The 21,451-nt window shown below is 44.9% G+C and overlaps 1 protein-coding gene across 1 annotated transcript; it reads left to right on the top strand.

Moving 5' to 3' along the window:
* Window positions 1-1,549: 1,549 nt before the first annotated feature.
* Window positions 1,550-18,722, top strand: LOC144737377 (stromelysin-2-like). The gene is made up of 9 exons (XM_078620049.1): window positions 1,550-1,884; window positions 4,421-4,569; window positions 6,191-6,316; window positions 7,814-7,975; window positions 10,681-11,032; window positions 13,026-13,162; window positions 15,565-15,718; window positions 16,383-16,486; window positions 18,546-18,722. Exons 1-9 carry the CDS (start codon window positions 1,550-1,552, stop codon window positions 18,650-18,652), a joined length of 1,626 nt encoding a protein of 541 aa, XP_078476175.1. The 3' UTR covers window positions 18,653-18,722.
* The last annotated feature ends 2,729 nt before the right edge of the window (window positions 18,723-21,451 follow it).

Raw genomic sequence — 21,451 nt, 5'->3', positions numbered from 1 at the left:
TCCTACCAGCTCCCTCCGCAGGAATGTGTTACTCTAAATCAACTGAAATGAGTACAACCGTAATAAATCCATGGACAGAGGTCGCGTGTGATGGGTTTACAATCAAATGTCGCCATTCTCACCTCTTCTAAGACGTCCGACCAGCGTGGAAGAGTAGGCCAAATACCCTCGCAGACGAGAGTGGCTGCCCGCCTTTCCGCCAGCAGTGGGTGGTGAAAGTAACTTCTCGCGGCTGCGTCTTTGCCTTCCATTATCACAAAATAAACACGGGACCCACATTGTCGTCCGTTTCGCACAAATATCGTTTTTGTTACGGTGATTATCGTTGCCCGTGATTGATTTATGTAAAAAAAAAATCATGACTAAAGATTGATGAAATTACGAACTCGAAAAATGTAAGTGGTAAATAATGACTGGCTGTGTTCGTGATTATAATTCTTGCTTTGAAATTTTTTTTCGGAACGATTGACCGCTCGGTAGTTATATAAGGCAATCATTTTCGTAGTTGACACACCAGTATTTGTTAATTTTGTAATTGACAACACACGTGTGATATAAGCGTTACAGATTGTGTAAAGTCGTCATGATTAGAACGGCGTATGGCAGCAGGCTTATATTGCGTGAATTTTATTTGCAAAACAACTTTCAAGGATTCATACTCTTTGTTTTTTTCAGTAAAGTTACGTAGGTAAAAATTATATAAAATCAATGAAAACAACTTTTTTTTACATTTTTTACCTACGTGATCTAAACCGAAAAAAACCCAAAGAGTATGAATCCTTGCAGTCACGAAAGCCTCAAATCTAGAATTAACTTTCAGGGACTTTAGCGCTAGTCCTACCAACAGCACAGCAAACGTAAAACGATATTTAAAAAAAATGTGAAATACTTTTTAAAAGATTTACTAAGAAATTTTAAATCGTAAAGCATCGTGTAAACATTATATCATGGTAACCTGATAATTTGTGTGTGTGTCATACAAATTGTGGCCTGTCACTTTGTAGGTGAGAAACATGTGCCACCCAGGTGCCAATATTGTGCAATACTCAGGCTTGCTGGGGGGGCATGGCGAGGTGGTGGCGGGGGAGGGGCAGAGCATTATAAGGTGTTTCGTTCATCGAGCCTCAGTCAATCATCATTTACGTTCAACTACGTGCGGTCACTGTCTCAGCCGCATGCATCCAAACACGTGTCGTTCCGTGCTGCTGCTACTGCAGCAGCAGCGGGGACTGCTGCTGCTCCTGCCGCTGGTCCTGCTGCAGCTGGGAGGCGAGGGGGAGGCGAGGCCGCCGCCGGCGAGGTCTGTGGATGAAACCCAGACGCGGAGAGGTGTGGAAGAGTGGAGGCGCGCACAAGAGGTGATGCTTTCAGATCACTCACCTTGGGGCGTGTTCATTGTGCTTACTTGTCACTGCCAATGCAGTATCACGAGAAAAAAGTGTTTAATATTTAATGTAAAGACGATTTAATCATTTATCGCTCTGGGATTCTCCTGAATTGAGTCTTGAGGCTCAGTAAAGGTTTTCGCAGAAAAAAAAATTGATGTCTTATGCCCTATGTCCCACACCGCATGCAGGTGCTTGGAGAACTTGACCTCGAGCTGCGCGATGACGAACATGAGATGGCCACGTCGCTCTCCAATGCTTTCGGCTTTGACGATGGAGACGCCAATCGCAGAGACCTTTGGAGTGGGGACCTCTGGAGCGAAGGCTCCTCGGACGAATCGCAGAGCCACACTCAGCCCAGCCCTGTGACCGGTGACTCAAGCCTTGTGGTAGAGGAGTTGACCGTGAGCCAGCCCGGCTACTGCGGGGTCCCCGACCCCAACTCGTTCTCCTTATACCCATCCAGAAACAAATGGCTTAAGACAGATCTGACTTACAGGTGAGACGCTTCGTGTTTGCAGGACCACGTCAGAAGAGTGCCGCTTCGGCTGCGAGGTGGCCAGATGAGATGGTAGTACAGAACATCGAGTCTTGAATCCGTCTGTGCAGACCATTGCAATGTTATCCTCCCATGTGCGTGGGTTTCTCTGGGTTCTACGGTTTCCTCCCCACACTACGCCAAGCACTCGCCAGCTGGCCAAACTCCCCAGTGCACCGAGTCTGAGCACTCAGTGACGATTCGCTCGTTAAATTAAGGGCATCATTACTGCTATTATTCTCTTACTCCTGACATATATATATACCCTGTGGATACCAATTTGCTTGAGCATACTCGACTTAGCCAACGGATGGCTGCTGTGATGTAACGATTAGCACAGAGATCGGTGGTTCGATCTCCAGGCGCGACAGTTGACGATCAGCAGTCCCCCCCACCTCTCCCCCGTCATGCCTGTGTCCACCCAGCCAGTATAAATGGTTACGTCACAGTCAATCGATCGGCAGGTAGCGTGTGGTGGGGTAACCCGTGGCTACTTCGATCTCTTCAAATTCGTCTGGACAGCGTGAAACGGCGTGCTAAAAAATACCCCATAGAGAGGCTCTGCAGAGCTCCCTCGAGCGGAAGATCCTTCCACCAAGAGTGAGTAAGAGATTGAATTTCTTTCACTTGATACAGCAATCGTGCTGTGACGGTTCCACCTGAAGACGGAAGCTTGTGTTGCCTCCGAAACGTCGTGATTTTCATTTTACTTTTATTAATTGTATTTTTTACCTACGTGACTGTACCGAAAAAAACCGTAAGAGTATGAAGGGATGTATCTATTTTTACCGATAAAAAAAAAACATCTGTTGCTCAATGAAGAGGCGCTCTCGCCAAAGAGGTGGCTAAAGAAGAAGTGTTGCATAATTCGAGGCGGGGGGGGATTCGAACGCTCGCCTGTGAAACCGCAGTCGTTTCGTGTATCATTATAGACTCGAGCGCCCCGCACGCAATAGACCCCAGGGGTCGGCAAAACCTTCGGCTCTAGGGTGCGGCCCTTTGGCTTCCCCCCTTTGCAGTACTTTGGCTGGCCTCGTGCGGGCAGCCATTTTTAAGAAGCAAAAAAAAACCGTCAATGTTAAACATAATTTAAGGTTACATGCTAATTTCTCACCTTAACATCATGCTAATCCCTCACATTAACGTAGCCACTTCCGTGCCCTCTAATTTCTCACATTAACATCATGCTAATCTCTCACACTAACTTCCGTGCCCTCTAATTTTTCACATTAACACCATGCTAATCCCTCACATTAACATAGCCACTTCCGTGCCCTATAATTTCTCACATCAAAATGGTGCTAATCTCTGACATTAACATAGCCACTTCTGTGCCCTCTAATTTATTACATTAACATCATGCTAATCCCTCACATTAACATAGCCACTTCCGTGCCCTCTAATTTCTCACATTAACATCATGCTAATCCCTCACATTAACATAGCCACTTCCGTGCCCTCTAATTTCTCACATTAATATCATGCTAATCCCTCACATTAACATAGCCACTTCCGTGCCCTCGTCGAGGAGCTAATTTCTCACCTTAACATCACTAGCCCTGGTCACTTCTTTATGACCCTTGAGCTACACCCATTTTAAACCTTTTAAAACATTCTGCCTCAGCAGCAGACCATGCTTTCCCACCTGATGACGGACGCTTGTGTTGCGCCCGAAACGTCGTGATTTCTTTTATTTTATACCTACGTGACTTTACCGAAAGAACCAAAGAGTATAATTTATCTCAAAGATAACTGATTAAATATGGCAGGGAATGAATGGGTCACTATGGAAAGTCTTGGTGACGACAAAATGTACAAACTGTTATGTGAAACAATAACTAAGGGGGCAGGGAGGAGGTAAAAAAAAGTAAAATGACTCAGATTATTCTATCACCTATTTTTTTATTTAAGTCAGAATCTGTTTCTCATTTTGCTGTATACCTGCTGTGTTTGTGTACAAGTAGCCCTGCGTGTGATGCGGCTCTCGAACTATTTTGTTCAAAGGAAAAAAAAAATGGCTCTTCCTCTTTCAGAGGTTGCCGATCTCAGCAAAAGACGATACGGGCTGTCGATTTAAAAAAAAACATTTTTACCCCCTTTTGCTCACCCCCCACCCCACCACCTATGACTTTTTTTCATTCGTTTAAAAAAAAAAATGTTATTCAAGAACCCATATTACAAAGTAGATTCCGAAGAAGCGGGGGGGGGGGGGCTCCAGCAAATAACGTATAACAAACCTGGAGTGATTACACCCTCAGAATGTAGAGACCCACCGGGGGGGGGGGGGGGGGTTGGGCTCGCTGCCCTAACGCTGTAGGTCCCGCCTATGAATTGTTAACGTGCCCCGAGTCATCTGTCGGTCCCTGGCGGTTGCTTCGTTTGCTCCGTCCCGTGGTGGAAATGTTTGAAGAGCCTCGTGTTGGCCCACGCGCATCGTGCCACCGTTTTGCCCCAAAGGCTGTGCACGTTTGCCAAGGGGTTTGTCTCCACGCGACAGGTTCGTGACCTACCCGTCGGGGATGAGCAAGCAGAGCGCCGAGGACGCGGTGGCGGAGGCGTTCAACTTGTGGAGGTCGGAGTCGACGCTCACCTTCCAAATGCTGCGGGAGGGCGAGGCGGACATCATGATCTCCTTCGAGCGGCGCTGTGAGTCCGGCCTCAATCTGCACGCCATTCATCTCAAGCGCCCGTCGCCACGAGCAGAATCCAACGGGTTTTTGCTCATTCACCTAACCCCTCCACCATGTAGCCATATAGACCGTTGGAGCAAGTGGCGTTAGTAAAAGTGGTGAAGACGATTCGATGTATTCACAGGCTGTAAAAAAGGGACATAAGCATAGAGCTCACGAGGAATAGGGGACAGAGGAGATGATCGGGAAAGAAGGGGAATATGAAAAGGAATATCAGAGAAAGGAGAGAGAGGGTGCCTGGCTGAGGTCACAACGTGAAGATGATCAGACCGAGATGTTGACAATTATCAAGTTATTCTGGCTGGAATGGCACACGGGAGGATGGTGTGACGAACCACCACGCCCAACCGCCTTTGTTTTCCCATTGCTGCTACAGTATTTACTCGGTTGCTGCGATATGGCGATGCTAAATTGAAAACTATGTATTTTTAGAACTGCTTTTTGTGTTTAGTTTGTTGTCCTTTCCCCGCACCTCCGATTAGCACGATTAGCTACGGTGCGAAAGAAGTTCAACATACATAGGTGCAACGATATTTTAACTTACGATTTAAGGTGCCACAATAATCGTGTCGTCCGTACTCTTTGGTTCCTTCGGTAAAGTCACGTAGGTATAAAATAAATTAAATGACGACGTTTCGATTGCAACACAAGTAACCACCATCATCAGTTACGAAACCCACGGCAAGAAAATTTCTTGCCAAAAATGTTCTTGCTGAGGTTTTCCCACCTGATGATGGTTGCTTGTGTTGCAATCGAAACGTCATGATTTAATTTATTTTATATTTTACCTACGTGACTTTACCGAAAGAACCAAAGAGTATGCATCCCTGCAGTCACGAAAACTTCAAATCTAGATTTCGTGTCGTCCGTGTTTTGCACAGTATCATCGAATCGTGATTAAGGTTCCTTTTGTAAAAAAAAAACATTCTCTGACAAATACATGTAGGAAATAATAATACATCATTAAAGTTCTAAGTAAATCGCTATGCATTAACATTAGTGCAAAACGTTTTACGAAGTAGTTAATGGCATTGTGGTATAATATGATGTCAATAATTCCGTACAAAGTTAATAATTTAATACTGGTAAGAACCTCCTGGTTCCACCAGCCCACAGGGGATTATTGTGTTCATCTGTCCGTCGTGCATCCAAAAATGGGAGGGGTGGGGCTGGGTGGAGAGGGTAGGGGAGGGGAGGGTGGGGAGGGGCTGGGTGGGGAGGGTGGGGCTGAGTGGGGAGGGGAGGGTGGGGAGAGGTTGGGTGGGGAGGGTGGGGAGGGGCTGGGTGGGGAGGGGCTGGGTGGGGAGGGTGGGGCTGGGTGGAGGGTGGGAGGGGTGGGGCTGGGTGGGGAGGGGCTGGTCACCCCGTGGTGCCCTTATAAAACTCAACGTTGAACCTACTCACGCCGGCTTGTGCCCGCCCTCACAGTCGGGCATATTTGCGGAATACACCACGCCGCCGTTGACCCTGGCCATTGACCGAGCAACCCAACGTTCCTACCAGCTCCCTCCGCAGAAATGTGTTTCATTTCTTTGCTAAATGCTCGCTCGGGAGTAATTGTGTTTGCCTCTGTGCAGATCATGGGGATGAGTTCCCGTTTGATGGACCGCACGGGGTGCTCGCGCACGCGTACGAGCCGTCACCTGGACTCGGCGGAGACTTGCACTTTGATGACGAAGAACAGTGGAGCGTGGGCCTCATCGGTGCGTCTGGCTGAAGCTGTTCACGTCTGCTTGCGATAGGGGCCTCGGAAGATTGGGCGTATAATCAGAACCCAAATAAGTAATATTTCAAAATACTTTTTTTTAACACGCTTTAATGAAATGTACCGTACGAGTAATGGCAAAACTCCACGACTCCAGGAAGTGGCCCCGAAGCTTGCCATAGCGTAAGGGACCGTGGTGATTTACAGCCAACGTGAATTGAGTTTGGACAATTAGACCCAAGCCGAAACATAAGATATAAAAAAGATTATTAAAAAATATATATTTTTAATTTTTTATGATAGAATATAGTATTGTCATCAGTATGACATAAATATACCAAGTTTGCAGTCGATAGCACATTGGGAAGTGGGTAAAAATTGAGTTACAAGATTTGTTGAGGATATGACAAATAATACAAGCGTGTAATAATAATAATAAAAACACCCGGGGCTTAATTTCTCACTTGTGAGTTTAGAGAACGCAACTCGATTGGTTTTGAGTCGGGAATATTGCTCGCTGTAAGGCACTACCACTAGAGTACAAGGGACACCTGTCCGTAATAATCTTCTATTATGGCACCAATTATACTTATAATTCTTTGGGAAGCAATATGAAGAAGGACCATTGCCCAAAACGTCACATTTTATATTAATTTTTAAGGCGGTGTTATTTTACGTACGTATGTGAAAGTATATTTGTTTTATTTGTGCTTGTCAACACAGTTGGATTACAACTAGTTTATATAGACATTTACAGACAGGTCAAATGGCAAAGAAGACATCACTCCTAAATTCTGCAAAGGTTCTATGGATTTGAGGAGTTTATAATCGGTATCACAGATTAGATCCACCAATAGCGACACCCAGATTGGCACAAATTAGAGGAGTTATATGGTGTGTTGTCACGTGGCTTCATGGCGTCATATGTAATTTGGCAACATATCTCTTGTTTCATATTCTTGGTTCTTTCGGTAAAGTCACGTAGAAGGGAGATAATAAAATAATAAAATAACATAAATAAATTCTCACGACGTTTCGACTGCAACACAAGCAATCATTGCTTGTGTTGCAGTCGAAACGTCATTGCTTGTGTTGCAGTCGAAACTTCGTGAGAATTTTTATAGTTTCATATTTATATTATTTTATTATCTCCCTTCTACGTGACTTTACCGAAAGAACCAAGAATATTAATCCCTGCAGTCACGAAAGCTTTAAATAAAAAAAACATATCTCATGTTTCGATTTCTAGCATCTATTGTTTATCTCACTTTCATCCCAATCATCTTCATCTCTTGTCGACATTTCTGTCATCTCTCTATATCTTATTGATCGTTTATACCACCAAATCTGTGTACCTTTATCTGTCAGCGGGCCATAACTCAGTGGGCCACTCCAAGAGTCGTCGCGGGTCACATCTGGCCACGTGGGCGACAAGTTGACGAACCCTGCCGTTGTGTATAATGAGCTTTCGCGTTCTGGTCTCCCAACCCCTTAGGCTACAACCTCCGTGTGGTGGCCGCCCACGAACTGGGCCATGCACTTGGACTGCAACATTCAAACGAGCGTGGGTCCCTCATGAATCCTTCGTACCACGTGCGGCTTCACCCCTACCTCTCCGAGGACGATAAGGCAGGGATCAAGGCTCTCTATGGCACAGGTAAGGGTGATCGATGTGCCCCATTTTCCCAACCACTTAGAGCCAGGCCCTGCCGGCACTGAGAACAACCAGGGACAGTCCAGGATCACACATATATCTGTGTCTATGCTCCCATGCTCGATAAGCAATTAAGGATCCATTGGCTTAGTCCAGGCATATTCAAACTTTTTGCACTAAGCGCTTTATTGAATAACGTGGGCCACAGAATAGTTAGGAGATGCATCAGATAGGCTACGTTAGATATACAATCGAAATGGAGGATATATTATTAAAAAACAACAGAACAGATCAGACAGAAATACATTCGGTAGAGATTCGGGTAAAATATTTTCTTAAAAAACACGACATTTTCTACATGCTATTTATTTCATGGAAATGAAACAGACCCTTGTGTATGTATTATTTAGCTGAATGGTTTGTTCATTTTAACCACTCAAGAAATTAAATGAATCCATAGGCACTACTAGACAGAGTTACACCTTTTTTATATATAGAAATGTGGTACTTGATGTTGTACTGTGTCACCATATTGAACCCTGCTTGTGTTTGTCTTCTTCTCCCTCGTGTGCAATCCTGTGATTCTACAAACAGCGTCCATAGTGACGGTATCCTCAACATCTCTCCTCCTCGTCCTCTCCCTGACCTCTAGTGTGATCCTATTCTGATCGGTCAGGTGTGGGTTAGAGAAGAAGTCTGTTGGTGACACCATGTAGCATTATTAACGTCTCCCTGTAAAACCCTCTTATATTAAATTTCGATTTAACGCTTTCGTGACTGCAGGGATTCATCTTCTTGGTTCTTTCGGTAAAGTCACGTAGAAGGGAAATAATAAAATAATACAAATAAAATAATAAATAATTCTCACGACGTTTGGGCCACAACGCAAGCAGCCGTATTAGTCAACGAAATAATGCTTGGAGATATCTTCAGGCTATCCTATTCACAACCGTTTGTACCAACATTGCCAAGAATTTGTATCATAATTAGCATTGTGATCCCAGAGGTATGTACATACACAACCTTTTTTTGCCAATCCACTCACTGCTTTGTTGAGGACCTTCCCTCTGCTGTGTGGGTCATGGGCATTATTTGGCCATACTTCACCATGCTGGTCAGTGCGGGTAACATAGATGCCCTGTCCCCCGCTGACAACGTAGCTCCCTAAAGTACTTTTTATATAATACAACGCATTGGCATTGCTGATGCATCTGGGACAATGTTATTTCATATGGTTGGGACAAAGCATTGCTTAAATGTAAAGGACTATTTTGGTATTGCCCAATACCAGCTACTGTCTATATTTAGCAACACTTGAATCGTAGCAATACCAAGCCATTGCCCAATTCCTGATAGAATTGAAGTGCTTAGTTGAGTAACCACCACCACCATGTGTCAGAGGCAGGTGCAATAGGGATGTGGGCTGTCAAGGCCAGTGCAACAAAATCCCTCGTTATGTACTCCTCTCATGTTCACCAACCCTACTCTTTGGTTCTTTTGGTAAAGTAACGTAGATGAAAATAAATAAATACTAATCATAAAAAAATTAAAATAACTAAATTAAATTTTTTTTCATCTACGTGACTTTACCGAAAACTTCAAATCTAGGGTTCACCAACCCGCACTGATTAGCGTGGTGAAGTATGGTTACATATTGTATCTATGGGGAGGCCCTCATGCAACAGCAGATAAAACTAAAATAATGTCCTGTACCATTTACATGTCAACCCACTGGTGAATGAAGGCCGCCTTCCTATGGTGTGTTAGTCGGGGGCGGGGGGGTGCTGAGGCTGGGCTAGTTTGACCATACTTCACCACGCTGGTAGCTGCGGGTTAATGAAATGGATGGGGGGGGGGGGCGTTATCAGAACCAGCTGAAATATCACTTGCCACTGAAGTTAGCCATAGCTGGGAATCAAACTCAGGATCAGGTGCATAGCGCAAAGCGTTAGCCACTACGCCACCCTCCCACTTTCATATTTTACTGTAACGTGTGTTATTTTCAATACTGCTTTGGTAAAATGTGTTACATTTTTGGGAACAATGTGTTCATGTACATAATTATCATTTATCCATATACAGTACCTTACTCATCATCTAATAACGTGAAATAAAGTTTACAATATCAAACAAGTTTTTCCAAGTATCCCCATGTGTTTTCTCCATTTTCAACGCTTTCCACCAATTCAGGTTGAAACCGTTCATGCATTCGTTCTGTAGCGGTGAGGGTAAGGACACAATACCTTTCGTAAAGACGATCCAATGCAAATTACATTTTAGTGTAAAATTGTGTCGCTATGAGGGGCTTGTCCAATAGAAAACCGCACCTTCGATTAGCACGGTTGCCTACATACGTTGCAAAAGAAGTTCAACATACATACAAAACAAACAAAATTCATCACACACCACGCGTGACGTCATCTCAGTGTACACCTTGAAAACCACGACATCGCCAACGCTCGTGAAATTCCACCGGGGAAACATGCACACGCGAGAAAGCTTTACAAAATCAACGCTCATGCTTGGTTTCTCTTCCTTGTTTCCATACCCATTGACCTTCCTCGAATATCCTTGAAATCCTAAATCTGACAATGTATGGCGTTAGATATCTCTCTATCTCACCTATGGGTTTTGTGCTCTCTTTCCCTATACCTCACCACCTCTTTTCCTCTACCTCTCTGGTGGTTCCTCCCTCCCCAAACCTCCAGGTCCCCTTCCCCGCAGCCTGGAGGCACCACGACAACTCTCGGAGCACGACTTCACACCTCACGACGACAACACACGCCCGGACAGATCGCACGAAATCGCCAGCGATGTCCATGACCAAAGAGCTCGCGATGCTCCTCACGGTGCACTCCTTGACCATACCCACCACGACGAACCCACGACCGCCAGTGACACCCCTGACGCGGCGAGCTGCAGCAGCAGCAGCAGCGGCGGCACAGACTCCTCGCCACTGCCCATGGACTCGCTTGCTGGCGCGCCCCGCCTGTGCGGCGGCAATCTGCGTGTGGACGCCGCCTCCTTCATCCATCGGCAGCTCTACATCTTCCAGGGCGAGTGAGTGTGGCACTCGTATCTCTCATCCGGCGGCGCAACCGAATTACGCGGGGTAGAAGCCACGGCGTGCTGCTGAAGTCAGTGTCATGCATTCGCGTGTAGCGACTAACGCATTGTTGCACTCCTACTCTTTGTTTTCGGTAAAGCGGTGTGCTTTCGCGATTTAATTTATTTACATTTTTTACCTACGTGACTTTACCGAAAAAAACAAAGAGTATGAATCCTTGCAGTCACGAAAACTTGAAATCTAGAATTGTTGCACTCCTGTCCTGGCTCTGCTTGGCACCGATGTCTTAAGAGGCTGGTTTGCTTCTGGCTCTGCATGGCAAATTGCTGCTGGAAAACCACCCATACCATGAGGACCGTTGATGAATTTTTTAGAAAAAAAAGTTTAATTATTATTTTTAATAGTATAAATGTTGTTTTGTCTCTTGACTAGGATTCTTAAATATGTTATTGTTAATTTTAATGTCAGAAACACTTAGTTTGTAGCTCTCCAGTTGTCTGGGTGAGAAATTGGTCAATGTTTTGCCCAATCCTGGCCGGCTGGCTCAAAAAACGTAATGAACAAACAAATAAGTGGTTGCAGAAAAGATGAAAGAAAAACAGAGCAACTAAGTACAGATGTTGACGGAGGTAGCTGGGTCCATAATAAAGGTTTTTGGGTGAGATCGCGTTATTTATAAAATGTGTCGCAACCCTCCACCACCCGACGGTGTGTTGAAGAGTGGATCCACAACATTTACAATTTGAGTTGGACGACGTTTCACTGGAAATTACATCCAGCATCTTCGGGCGATTTGCCAGAATAGTGACGCCATCCACCTGCTTCCGGTCTTAAATAGTGCAGGATGACGTCATCATTGTTGGACCCCATCAGGATTCGAGATCAGAGGCGGGGGTGTATGCAATTATGTAATAGATCAGTAATCAGCCACTTAGCATGTGACTCACCTATAAGGAAATGCAATATGTGTCGTGTATTACTTAATAATACGCTTCCAGACCCGCGCTGAGTCTATAGCTATCACAGCGATTATAATTATTTGAATTCTTCTCAATTTCAATTGATTCTCTAACTAATCTTGGCCAGTAATAATTAGTTCCGCATAACACTTCAACGTTATCAAAAATCAATTGAATGTCCTTGTTGGCAAGCATGCTCTGCCACCGCTGACAGCTGTGTTTGGGAGAATGTAATGTTCCTTTGGTGTTATTTTTTGTCTTACGCTAATGTTACGTCCCGTCTGTCCAATATAACACTTACCACATAACGTGGAGGGTTGCAACCCATTTATAAATAACGCGTTCTAACCCAAAAACCTTCATTATGAATAATACTGGTCGCGAAAGCCTACTTGTTAAACAGGTAGCTCGGTGGCTGAGTGGGCCAGAGTACTGAGTCAGCCCTGCCAAGATACAGGGTTAAAGTCTAGGGTTCATCCACCAGTAATTTGGTTGGTCACTGAACATACCATACTCTTCTTCTTGGTTCTTTCGGTAAAGTCACGTAGAAGGGAAGTAATAAAATAATAAAAATAAAACAATAAAATAATTCTCACGACGTTTCGGCTACAACGCAAGCAGCCGTCTTCAGGTGAAGAATACCATACTCTCTCTCTCAAATTAGTTTTCAATTTAGATTTAAAAGTGCATAGCTCCAGTGGCTTCCTAATATGTTCAGAAGGAAGAGCATTTCAGACGGCCGCAGAAATGCATCTGAAAGCGTGCAATGCAATGTCTTTGTTAAATGGTTAGCCAAAAGTCCTTGGCGAGGATGAGCGGGGTTTTTATGATGGTTTACGCTCCTTGACGAAATTCATGACAATCGCACATTCGACACTTAACCAGGGAGAAAAGCTAATTACGTAACAATTGTGTAGTATATCACCTATAAGGAGGTGGTGTGGTCAGCTCTACGCCCATACGTTATGCGCACTCTCACACACACTCCCTCTATGTTTCATCCACACACTGTGTGCGTCTCCCGCAGGTATTTCTGGCGAGTGTCGAGCTCCCTGACGGGAGCGGGACTCCCTGGTCTGGTGTCGTCCCATTGGCCCGGAGCACCACATCACATCGACGCTTTGTACGCGAACGCACGGAACCACACGCTCGTGTTCTTCTCGGGTAAGTCATGCACGGACGCACGATGCCCACACGTGCTGACATGCGCAAGGACTCTTTGTCTGTCAGCCTTTTCATTCAATCGCAGCCCTTGAGGAGCAATTTCCGTCATGCAGAGTCGAGTAAGGGTCGCCGTAATATGGCGATACTACAATAGATCAGGGCCCGCACTAGGTGGGTTGCTGGAGTAGTCCCTGCTTCTTTTAGCCCACCAAAGTTCGCCCTCCTTAGCGGAGTATCACTGTTGGTTGCTCATGCAACAGCTCCACTGGGCCTCCGAATCCGAGAAGAGTTGGAGCTCGACCTGCGATTAGGACGGTTGGCTACGTACAATGCAAAAGATGTTCAACATGCGTACACAGATTGTAATATATGAAGTCAATGATAATCATATCGACCGTTTTGCAGTATATTCTTTATTTATTGCATTGATGTATATCTATATATATTTCCTGACATTCGATGAAATAACAATAAATATCACCGCAATAAAGGTCGAAATATGTTGTTCGTCCAAATTAAATGAGTGCGTGAAAGTTTTTAGATAAATTACCGGCATAGTGTTTATATGACGTCATCCGTTTTTTGACTGCATGTGCGTTCCAAGCATTATAGATTGTAAAGCAGGGGCGGGGAACCTTTTTTCTGCCAAGGGCCATTTGGATATTTATAACATCATTCGCGGGCCTTACAAAATTATCAACTTAAAAATTAGCCTGTTATATTTGGTCAAACATTTAATGAACTCACCCCTAATGTGATGGCTGGAACTGCTTCTCTATGGTGAGGCGTGTGATGTTAGCAGGTATTGATGATGTTGCTACTCGCAACTGCTTTTCCAGGTTTGAATTTCGAGTCCCGCCTGCAGTTGCCTTGGCAGGGCCAGATAAAATGATTTCGCGGGCCTTATACGGCCCGCGGGCCGGACGTTCCTCACCCCTGTTGTAAAGTGACAACAATGAGGTGACCTGTGGTAGGCTTATGTTGCATGAACTATAGATGAAGACGTTTTTAGAAATCTTGATTTGTACTGGAAGTAGATCGATACCCCACAACGAGATGATTACTTTTTTTTAAACACAATTACAAATTTAGGAGATGAAAATATCATAACATTTCTTATCATACTGTATCTTACTGTATGATGAACAGTAATAACTCCTAGAGTCAGTCGAGTAAGGGCTCATTCTGGCTGATTGACACCACAGACCTATGAAATTGATGAGAGTTATGTGTGACCTATGACCTTTGACTTATATTTTAAATAACCTTGGCACAAAAAAATGACTTTGTCAATCACAATGAGTGGAGTGTCACCTGGCGGATAAAGCCGGGTATTGCACGTGTTTCTAAATATGTGACTGGGATGTGAAAGGAGAAGCCAAATGAGGCTTCAGGTCAACTCATGCGATATGGACCTGTCGGAACACATGGACCAAAAGAGCCATACATCATTACAATAAAGCCTCCCTCCTCTCCCCCCGTGAACTCCTACAGCCATGACTCAAGCTCATGGACATGCTAATTTATCCAGCCCCCGCCCGTCCCTGCACGCCACAAATCCTCCCCCTCTCACCCGTGAACTCCTGCAGCCACGACTCTACAACCCCCCCCTCCCGTGCCTATATAAAGCCACAACAGCAGATCATTTTTTCTCACCTGATGACGGACGCTTGTGTTGCGAAAAAACGTCGTGTTCTTTTATTATTTGTTCTATCTACGTGACTTTACCGAAAGAACCAGAGAGTATACTTACAATAATAATATCAATGCCATTCATTTAATCAGGGAAGCCTCACTTAGTCTCAACTCTTTTTTTTCTTTTAGGAAGGTTCCACATTGAGATGTTTGGCCACTGCCATCACTGAGTGGGTTCATGTGGCAGAAAACCTGAGCACCCAGAAAAAAAAACACACAAGCGAGGAAAGCATTTAAAGCTCTATACAGATAGCTTAAAAAATAAAGTATATTGTTGTACTGACATCTCCTGGCCAACTGGCAGCTCAAGCCTATAACACCTGGCACTCCAAGGTAGTCTCCGATCCACTAACTTAGCTGGGCTCTAACCTGCCTAACTTAAGAATGGCAGCAAGATTGCGTGCATTCAGGGTTACGTTTTAGATACAGATTCACATATAAGTTAACTTCCCACACACACGTCCATACGTACATGCATACAAACATACCCACACAAGCTTACACTCGATAATCTGCTTACCCCAATAACACGATCGATTTCACAGATGATTACCACTTGAGTTTGAGAAGCCAATCGTGCTAATCGAAGGTGCCAACATAATTGTCACTTCGAATCATGACAAGGCATATAACCGTGGAAGGAGTGAATCATTACGTCACATCTCTGCTGGATCCCCTTCGCTGAAACTCTATTGTCTCCTCTCCAGGTGAGCGCGTGTGGGCGATGAGGGGCTTCGAGATGGACACCGGGTCCCCACGGGATCTACGTTCCCTGGGGCTGCCACCGGGGACTTTGAAAGTCGACGCCGCGGTGCCAGGACGGGATCACACGCTCCTGTTCACAGGGCAGCAGTACTGGAGGTTAGCGGGCGGACGAGTGCACTTAGATTGCTCTCTGGGCCACTGCGGTGTATGCACATTTATCCTTGTTAGGGCAGTATTATATTCAACAAATGTTTTGAGTTTTTGTTACGTGTGAAATGCACTATTCCAAAAAATAAAATAAACTGTCCAGTTAATATATTTTCCATATCATTGGTGTAACAAGTAATGAAAAACCATTCATATGCTTAGATTAAATAATGCATCCAAACATGCGTTTGCCTTCACAAGTATTTCATTTTCAGTACGGGAATCGACGGGATATTACTGTCAGAGCAAAATGTTTTGAAAATAGTTATTTTTTGCTCGGGTTTATTTTCTCCAAGCTTTGGGCATCCTTTAGATTTTGAGCAAAAGTTTCCTGGGACTTTGACAGAACGCCTTGGGCTGCTGGAGCAGAGAGTGCGTGGATCACAGTAGCGTCGGATTAGGGGGAGAAATAGGCAGAGTGGAGTCCATGCAGGATCTTGAAAGATGGTCAGGGTCCATCTTTAAAAGTGATCCGACAATGGATCAGGAGCCATGGCATTACAATTATTGTTGTACTTTTTTGTAACGAGATTTTATGTAAAGCGCTCCCAGACTCCGTAGTGTATAGGCGCTACGTAAAACAAAAATATTCATTCCCATTACGTTTGTGTAGCTACAACGAGGTGACCAAACGCATGGACGATGGGTTTCCAAGGGAGCTGCATGAAGACTGGCCGGGGATCCCACCAGACCTGGACGCTGCAGTCTCTAAAAACGGTACCGAACAAAATATCGCGACACGCCCAGAAGCAGTTTACTCCCCTCTGATGTTTCCAGCGATATCAGATCGCATTAGAGGGGCTTGCTTAGCTACTCCCTTGCCCGCAGGATTTACATACAGATCTATAGAGTTGTATGGAGGTGCATTGACTTCCATAGAGTTACATAGAGATGCATCGAGATACATAGAGATCTAGCATTACATAGATATATATAGCATTACATAAAGAGCCACAGAGTTACACAGAGATCTATAGCTACATAGAGAGCCATAGAGTTACATACCGACTCATAGAGTTGCATAGTGAGTCATAGAGTTAAATAGAATCTCAGAGACTCAGACTCTATTTAGCTGGTGATCGGGCCCATTGAGCCAACCAGCTCTGTTACAAGACAACCATAGGCCACGACCATCAGCAGTGGTGGCAGTTACAGGACCATTTTAATGTGGGAATGAGCAAACAATACATTATTTATGCCAAACACAACAATAGTATTAAAAGCTGAAAACAGCACTTACAGAAATAAGAGTTACAACTACCAGTTCTTGTAATACGATTACAGTAACTTAAAGCATTAAGTCACAACAGTGAATAGAACGATGACCATCAAACTAATAATAAGCACGTATCTGTTAATTTCCATACAGCGTTATTACTGCTTCAGCACACCAGTACGTTGGAGAGCAATCCACAACATTGAACAATTAGGTTCAAGGTTTCGCTGGTAGTTATAATCAGCATCATCAGGCAGTTGCCAGAATTGTGACAACTGCATGATGATTCTCTCCAAACAAGGAAAACAATAATTTATTTTAACCATGACAATGAAACAAGACAATTCATTGAACGAATCGTGGCGGAGTGCGTGGGTGATGGTATATATATATTTGCAGGCTTACTGCCGAGAGAAAACCGAGGGGATGATACCTTTTTATTGTTTCTTGCATCTGCTATTTCATATCATATGAGTCGGAGGATGCTGTCGTGTTGTTACGGTGAGCTAATCGGACTTACAGGCCAGGGGTCGCTGGTTCGATTAGAAATCTCAGCGTGGCAGTTGAAAGAATGGGCAGCTTTCTTTACATCCCCCACGCCTTTGTCCACCCAACAGATTCAATGGGGATGCCACAGTCGATCGGCAGCTTGCGTGTGGTGGCGTGCATTTTGGGTACTCCTATCCAGTGGCGGCTCCTGCAAAATCTCTCAGGGGGGGGCAAATGTCTGGATGATTTATAAGGATAAGGTCCACCCATGCAAAGGATAAATTAACAGCTTAAGCATGTAAAGGCAACTTCACTTCTTTAATATTAATGAAAAATAAAGTGACTCTTACAATACATCTTGTTTGTTTCTATACTCACTTTTAATACAATCCACTCAAGTTTCTTTTATTAAAGATTCCACTAGGTGGCGACAAATAATATTGTTGGATGAAACGTGCTTACGTATGATGACGTAAGCACGTTAGTGCGAGCCCTCCCGGAAGCCATAGAGAATGCATTACAGCGCCCCCCGTTCGATAAAAAAACATCTTTGAATGTAAGTCTATGGGACCACTCGGGGCGATTCTCAGCCGGAGTGAAATCGCCCAAAAAGAGGCGGTACTCCACAAAACGTGACATGACGCTGATTGGACTATATCAAGAGGCACAGTAACGGCTAGCATAGCTCTGTGGTTGAATGACATTGGTGGTGCGTCGCCCAATCGCCCTAATGAAGAAACCGCCCCTGCTCCTATCTCTTCCAAGAGGTCTGACCAGCGTGGAAGAGTAGGCCAAATACACCCAATGGAGGGGGCTCTTTTTCGTGAAGGCCATTCCGCGAGAAGTGGTGTGAGCACGTATTGTATGGCTGCACATTTGCCTTTTATGATTACCTTAATTATCTGGATTTCAAACCCAGAATCTCAGTAGTGCCACTCAGTGTCTCGTGCTACAAGTCCCCTGAGCTAGCTGGCGACCTCGCATTGCATCCACCCCTATGATGAGGATATCGAGGCGATGCCTCGACAGCTGGCATGAATCTAACCACTGGCTGTGCAAATCACCCCGCAGATCTCACGTTCTTCATCAAGGGCCAGCAGGTGTTCCGCATGTGGACAAGTTCTCGGCGCCTGGACAAGGTGATGAACCTCACCTCGTGGCTCGGTTGCGGTGACTGAAGCGAGCTCGCCGGTTGGCGGGGAAGGTGGGGTGGGGACAATGTCTTCATCAGTAACTCATGTTCCAAGACGCGTGGGAAATGCAGTGGTTGAAGGAACGAGGCTTGCTCAGCATGCACACGCAGGCTTACAACATTCACAACCACGTACACATATAGATGACCCACCATCATTGACAGAGCATGCATATGGAATTTTAGAATAACACGAACGACCACGTCATACTCGATGGAGCTCACAAACCTTAGCCCAGCGTGCACATGAAAGGTTACACTAACACTAACAAGCCATTGAACTCGCCAACCTTAATCCAGCATGCAAACGGTACAGGGTGGTATATAGCGACACTCACCTTATAAAGCAGCACGCTGCAGATTTTTTTAAAGCTTAATTCAGCATGCACGTGGCGTTCATTATATCGACGACGACGCAGGTTTTTAAAGAGGACTGCGTGATCCAGAACGCAGGCGTTTATTATCGAGTAGCTACGACTGCGCATCTAGGCTGTGACAGACTAAAAAGTAAGACGCTTCGTATGACAAAAAAATACTTTAAAGTTACTTTTAGGAGCTCTGGCCTAGCACTCGTGATATCACCACAGGGTGATTCGAAAGTAGGAGGGTGATGATGTTACCGCGATGCCAGTATGCATGATCACTCGATAACTCCCATCTAAAGCCAGTCACACGAGGATTTGAACACTCACTCAATTGTGGTGCAGGCCTTCTTAAACAAAATGTCTCATATCCACTCATGAGATAACCTTTATTTACAAGAGCTCATTAACGGGAAGCAGTGGCGTAGTGGTTCATGCACTATAACACATTGATGCGGAGGGAGCTGGTAGGAACGTTGGGTTGCTCGGTCAATGGCCAGGCTCAATGGCGGCGTGGTGTATTCCGCAAATATGCCCGACTGTGAGGGTGGGCACAAGCCGGCGTGAGTAGGTTAAACGTTGAGTTTTATAAGGGCACCGCGGGGTGACCAGGCCCTCCCCACCCAGCCCCACCCCTCCCACCCCCCACCCAGCCCCACCCTCTCCACCCAACCCTCCCCACTCTCCCCACCCAGCCCCTCCCCACCCAGCCCCACCCTCCCCACTCAGCCCCTCCCCTCCCCACCCAGCCCCTCCCTCCCCACCCAGGCCCCTCCCTGCACGACGGACGGACACAATAATCCACTGTGGGCTGGTGTAACCAGGAGGTTCCTATCAGTATTATGAACCTAGTGGCTTTGGTTTGTATCCTGGTCAAAGGTAACATCAGTGACGAGGGATATGTCAACCCATCGTGAAGTATGATCAAACAGCCCCCATGGACTGACATGGCATTTTGAGTTATTTATCCAGCAGTGGTATTTCAGAGGGCTGTGAATTAATATTTTTTTTATTAAGAGCTCATTCAGACCACTAAACTCTGTCTCAAAGGATTATTTGCATTGTTTAAAGCACAGTTGCGTTTTTAAAGCAATGCCAAGTCCCATAGGCTGATTAATTATACATGTTATTTCCTATCAGAAACACCTTGCCTGGATAATGTTTTTTTATGCAACTGATGAAGTTAAAATCTGGGTGGTCTAGCAGCTGAAGGTTTTTGAGAGAGCTGTCTGGTGCGTTCGATTAGGGAAGTCGAATTATTGATGATTGTGTTGGTTTTTGTAGCCAAGCTATTGGTAGGGTCCATACTCTTTGTTTTTTTCAGTAAAGTCACGTAGGTTAAAAGAAAACAAATAAATTAAATCACGACGTTTCGGAGGCAACACAAGCTTCCATCTTCAGGTGGAACCGTTACAGCAAAATTACTGTTTTCTTTTCACATACGTGACTTTACCGAAAAAACCCAAATAGTATGGATCCTTGCAGTCACGAAAACTTCAAATCTAGAATTATTGGTAGGGTCTCTGTTATTTTTGGTATAGCAGCCATTATTGAGGTCTTGGATTTTCTTGTTGTATGTGGTTTTATCCATGATGACAGTGGCATTCCCCTTGTCGGCTGAGAGGATGACAATATCATCTCTCTTTTTTAATTGAGCGAGTTCAAAACGTTCGTCCTTGCTAATGTTGCTAATGGGTTTCTTAGCATTCTTGAGGATAGCAGCGATTTCAGATCTTGCAATGTCTGCCGAGATGTGTCTCAGACCTTTGAGGGCTACGTCGACCTGGGCAATGATGTCATCCACTGAGATGTGTTTGGGGGTGACTGCGAAATTCAACCCCTTGGCTAGTACCGATTTTAGGCTGTCATAAATTGGGCTGTTACAGTGATTGATAACAATCTTGTTAACATCTAACTTTTCCAAGTGTGGTTCGGGTTTCTCTTTTGACAGGTGGTTGAATTTGGCAATCAGGTTGACTCTGCTTTTGGTTGACATTGAAGCAGTAGAAGAAACAGCCATGTTATCCACATGGTCCCAATTAGATGTGGACATTTTGTCTGTTAATGCTAAATGTGATTGTAAGTATTATCAAGTTCAAATCAGAGCTGCTTTATTCTTTCCGAGATTAGGGCTAGGCTGGCCTTAAACAAGATCCGTTTAGCGTTAGGGGAAGCCAGCCCCCACCCTTCCCTGCACGCCACAAACTACCCCCTCTCCCCCGTGATCTCCTACAGCCACGACTCGACAAAACTCCTCCCCCCCCCCCTTCCCGTGCCTATATAAAGCTACGACTTCAGATCATTTTCTCACCTGAAGACGGATGCTTGTGTTGCGACCGAAACGTCGTGTTTCCTTTTATTATTTTTTCTATCTACGTGACTTTACCGAAAGAACCAGAGAGTACTTATCATTTACTTTATTT

This window comes from Lampetra planeri, chromosome 3, assembly GCF_965212315.1.
Source record: "Lampetra planeri chromosome 3, kcLamPlan1.2.h2, whole genome shotgun sequence".
In the NCBI taxonomy this organism is placed as follows: domain Eukaryota; kingdom Metazoa; phylum Chordata; class Hyperoartia; order Petromyzontiformes; family Petromyzontidae; genus Lampetra; species Lampetra planeri.
The sequence above is the reverse complement of the archived record's forward strand: the minus strand, read 5'-3'. Positions and strand labels throughout refer to the sequence as shown.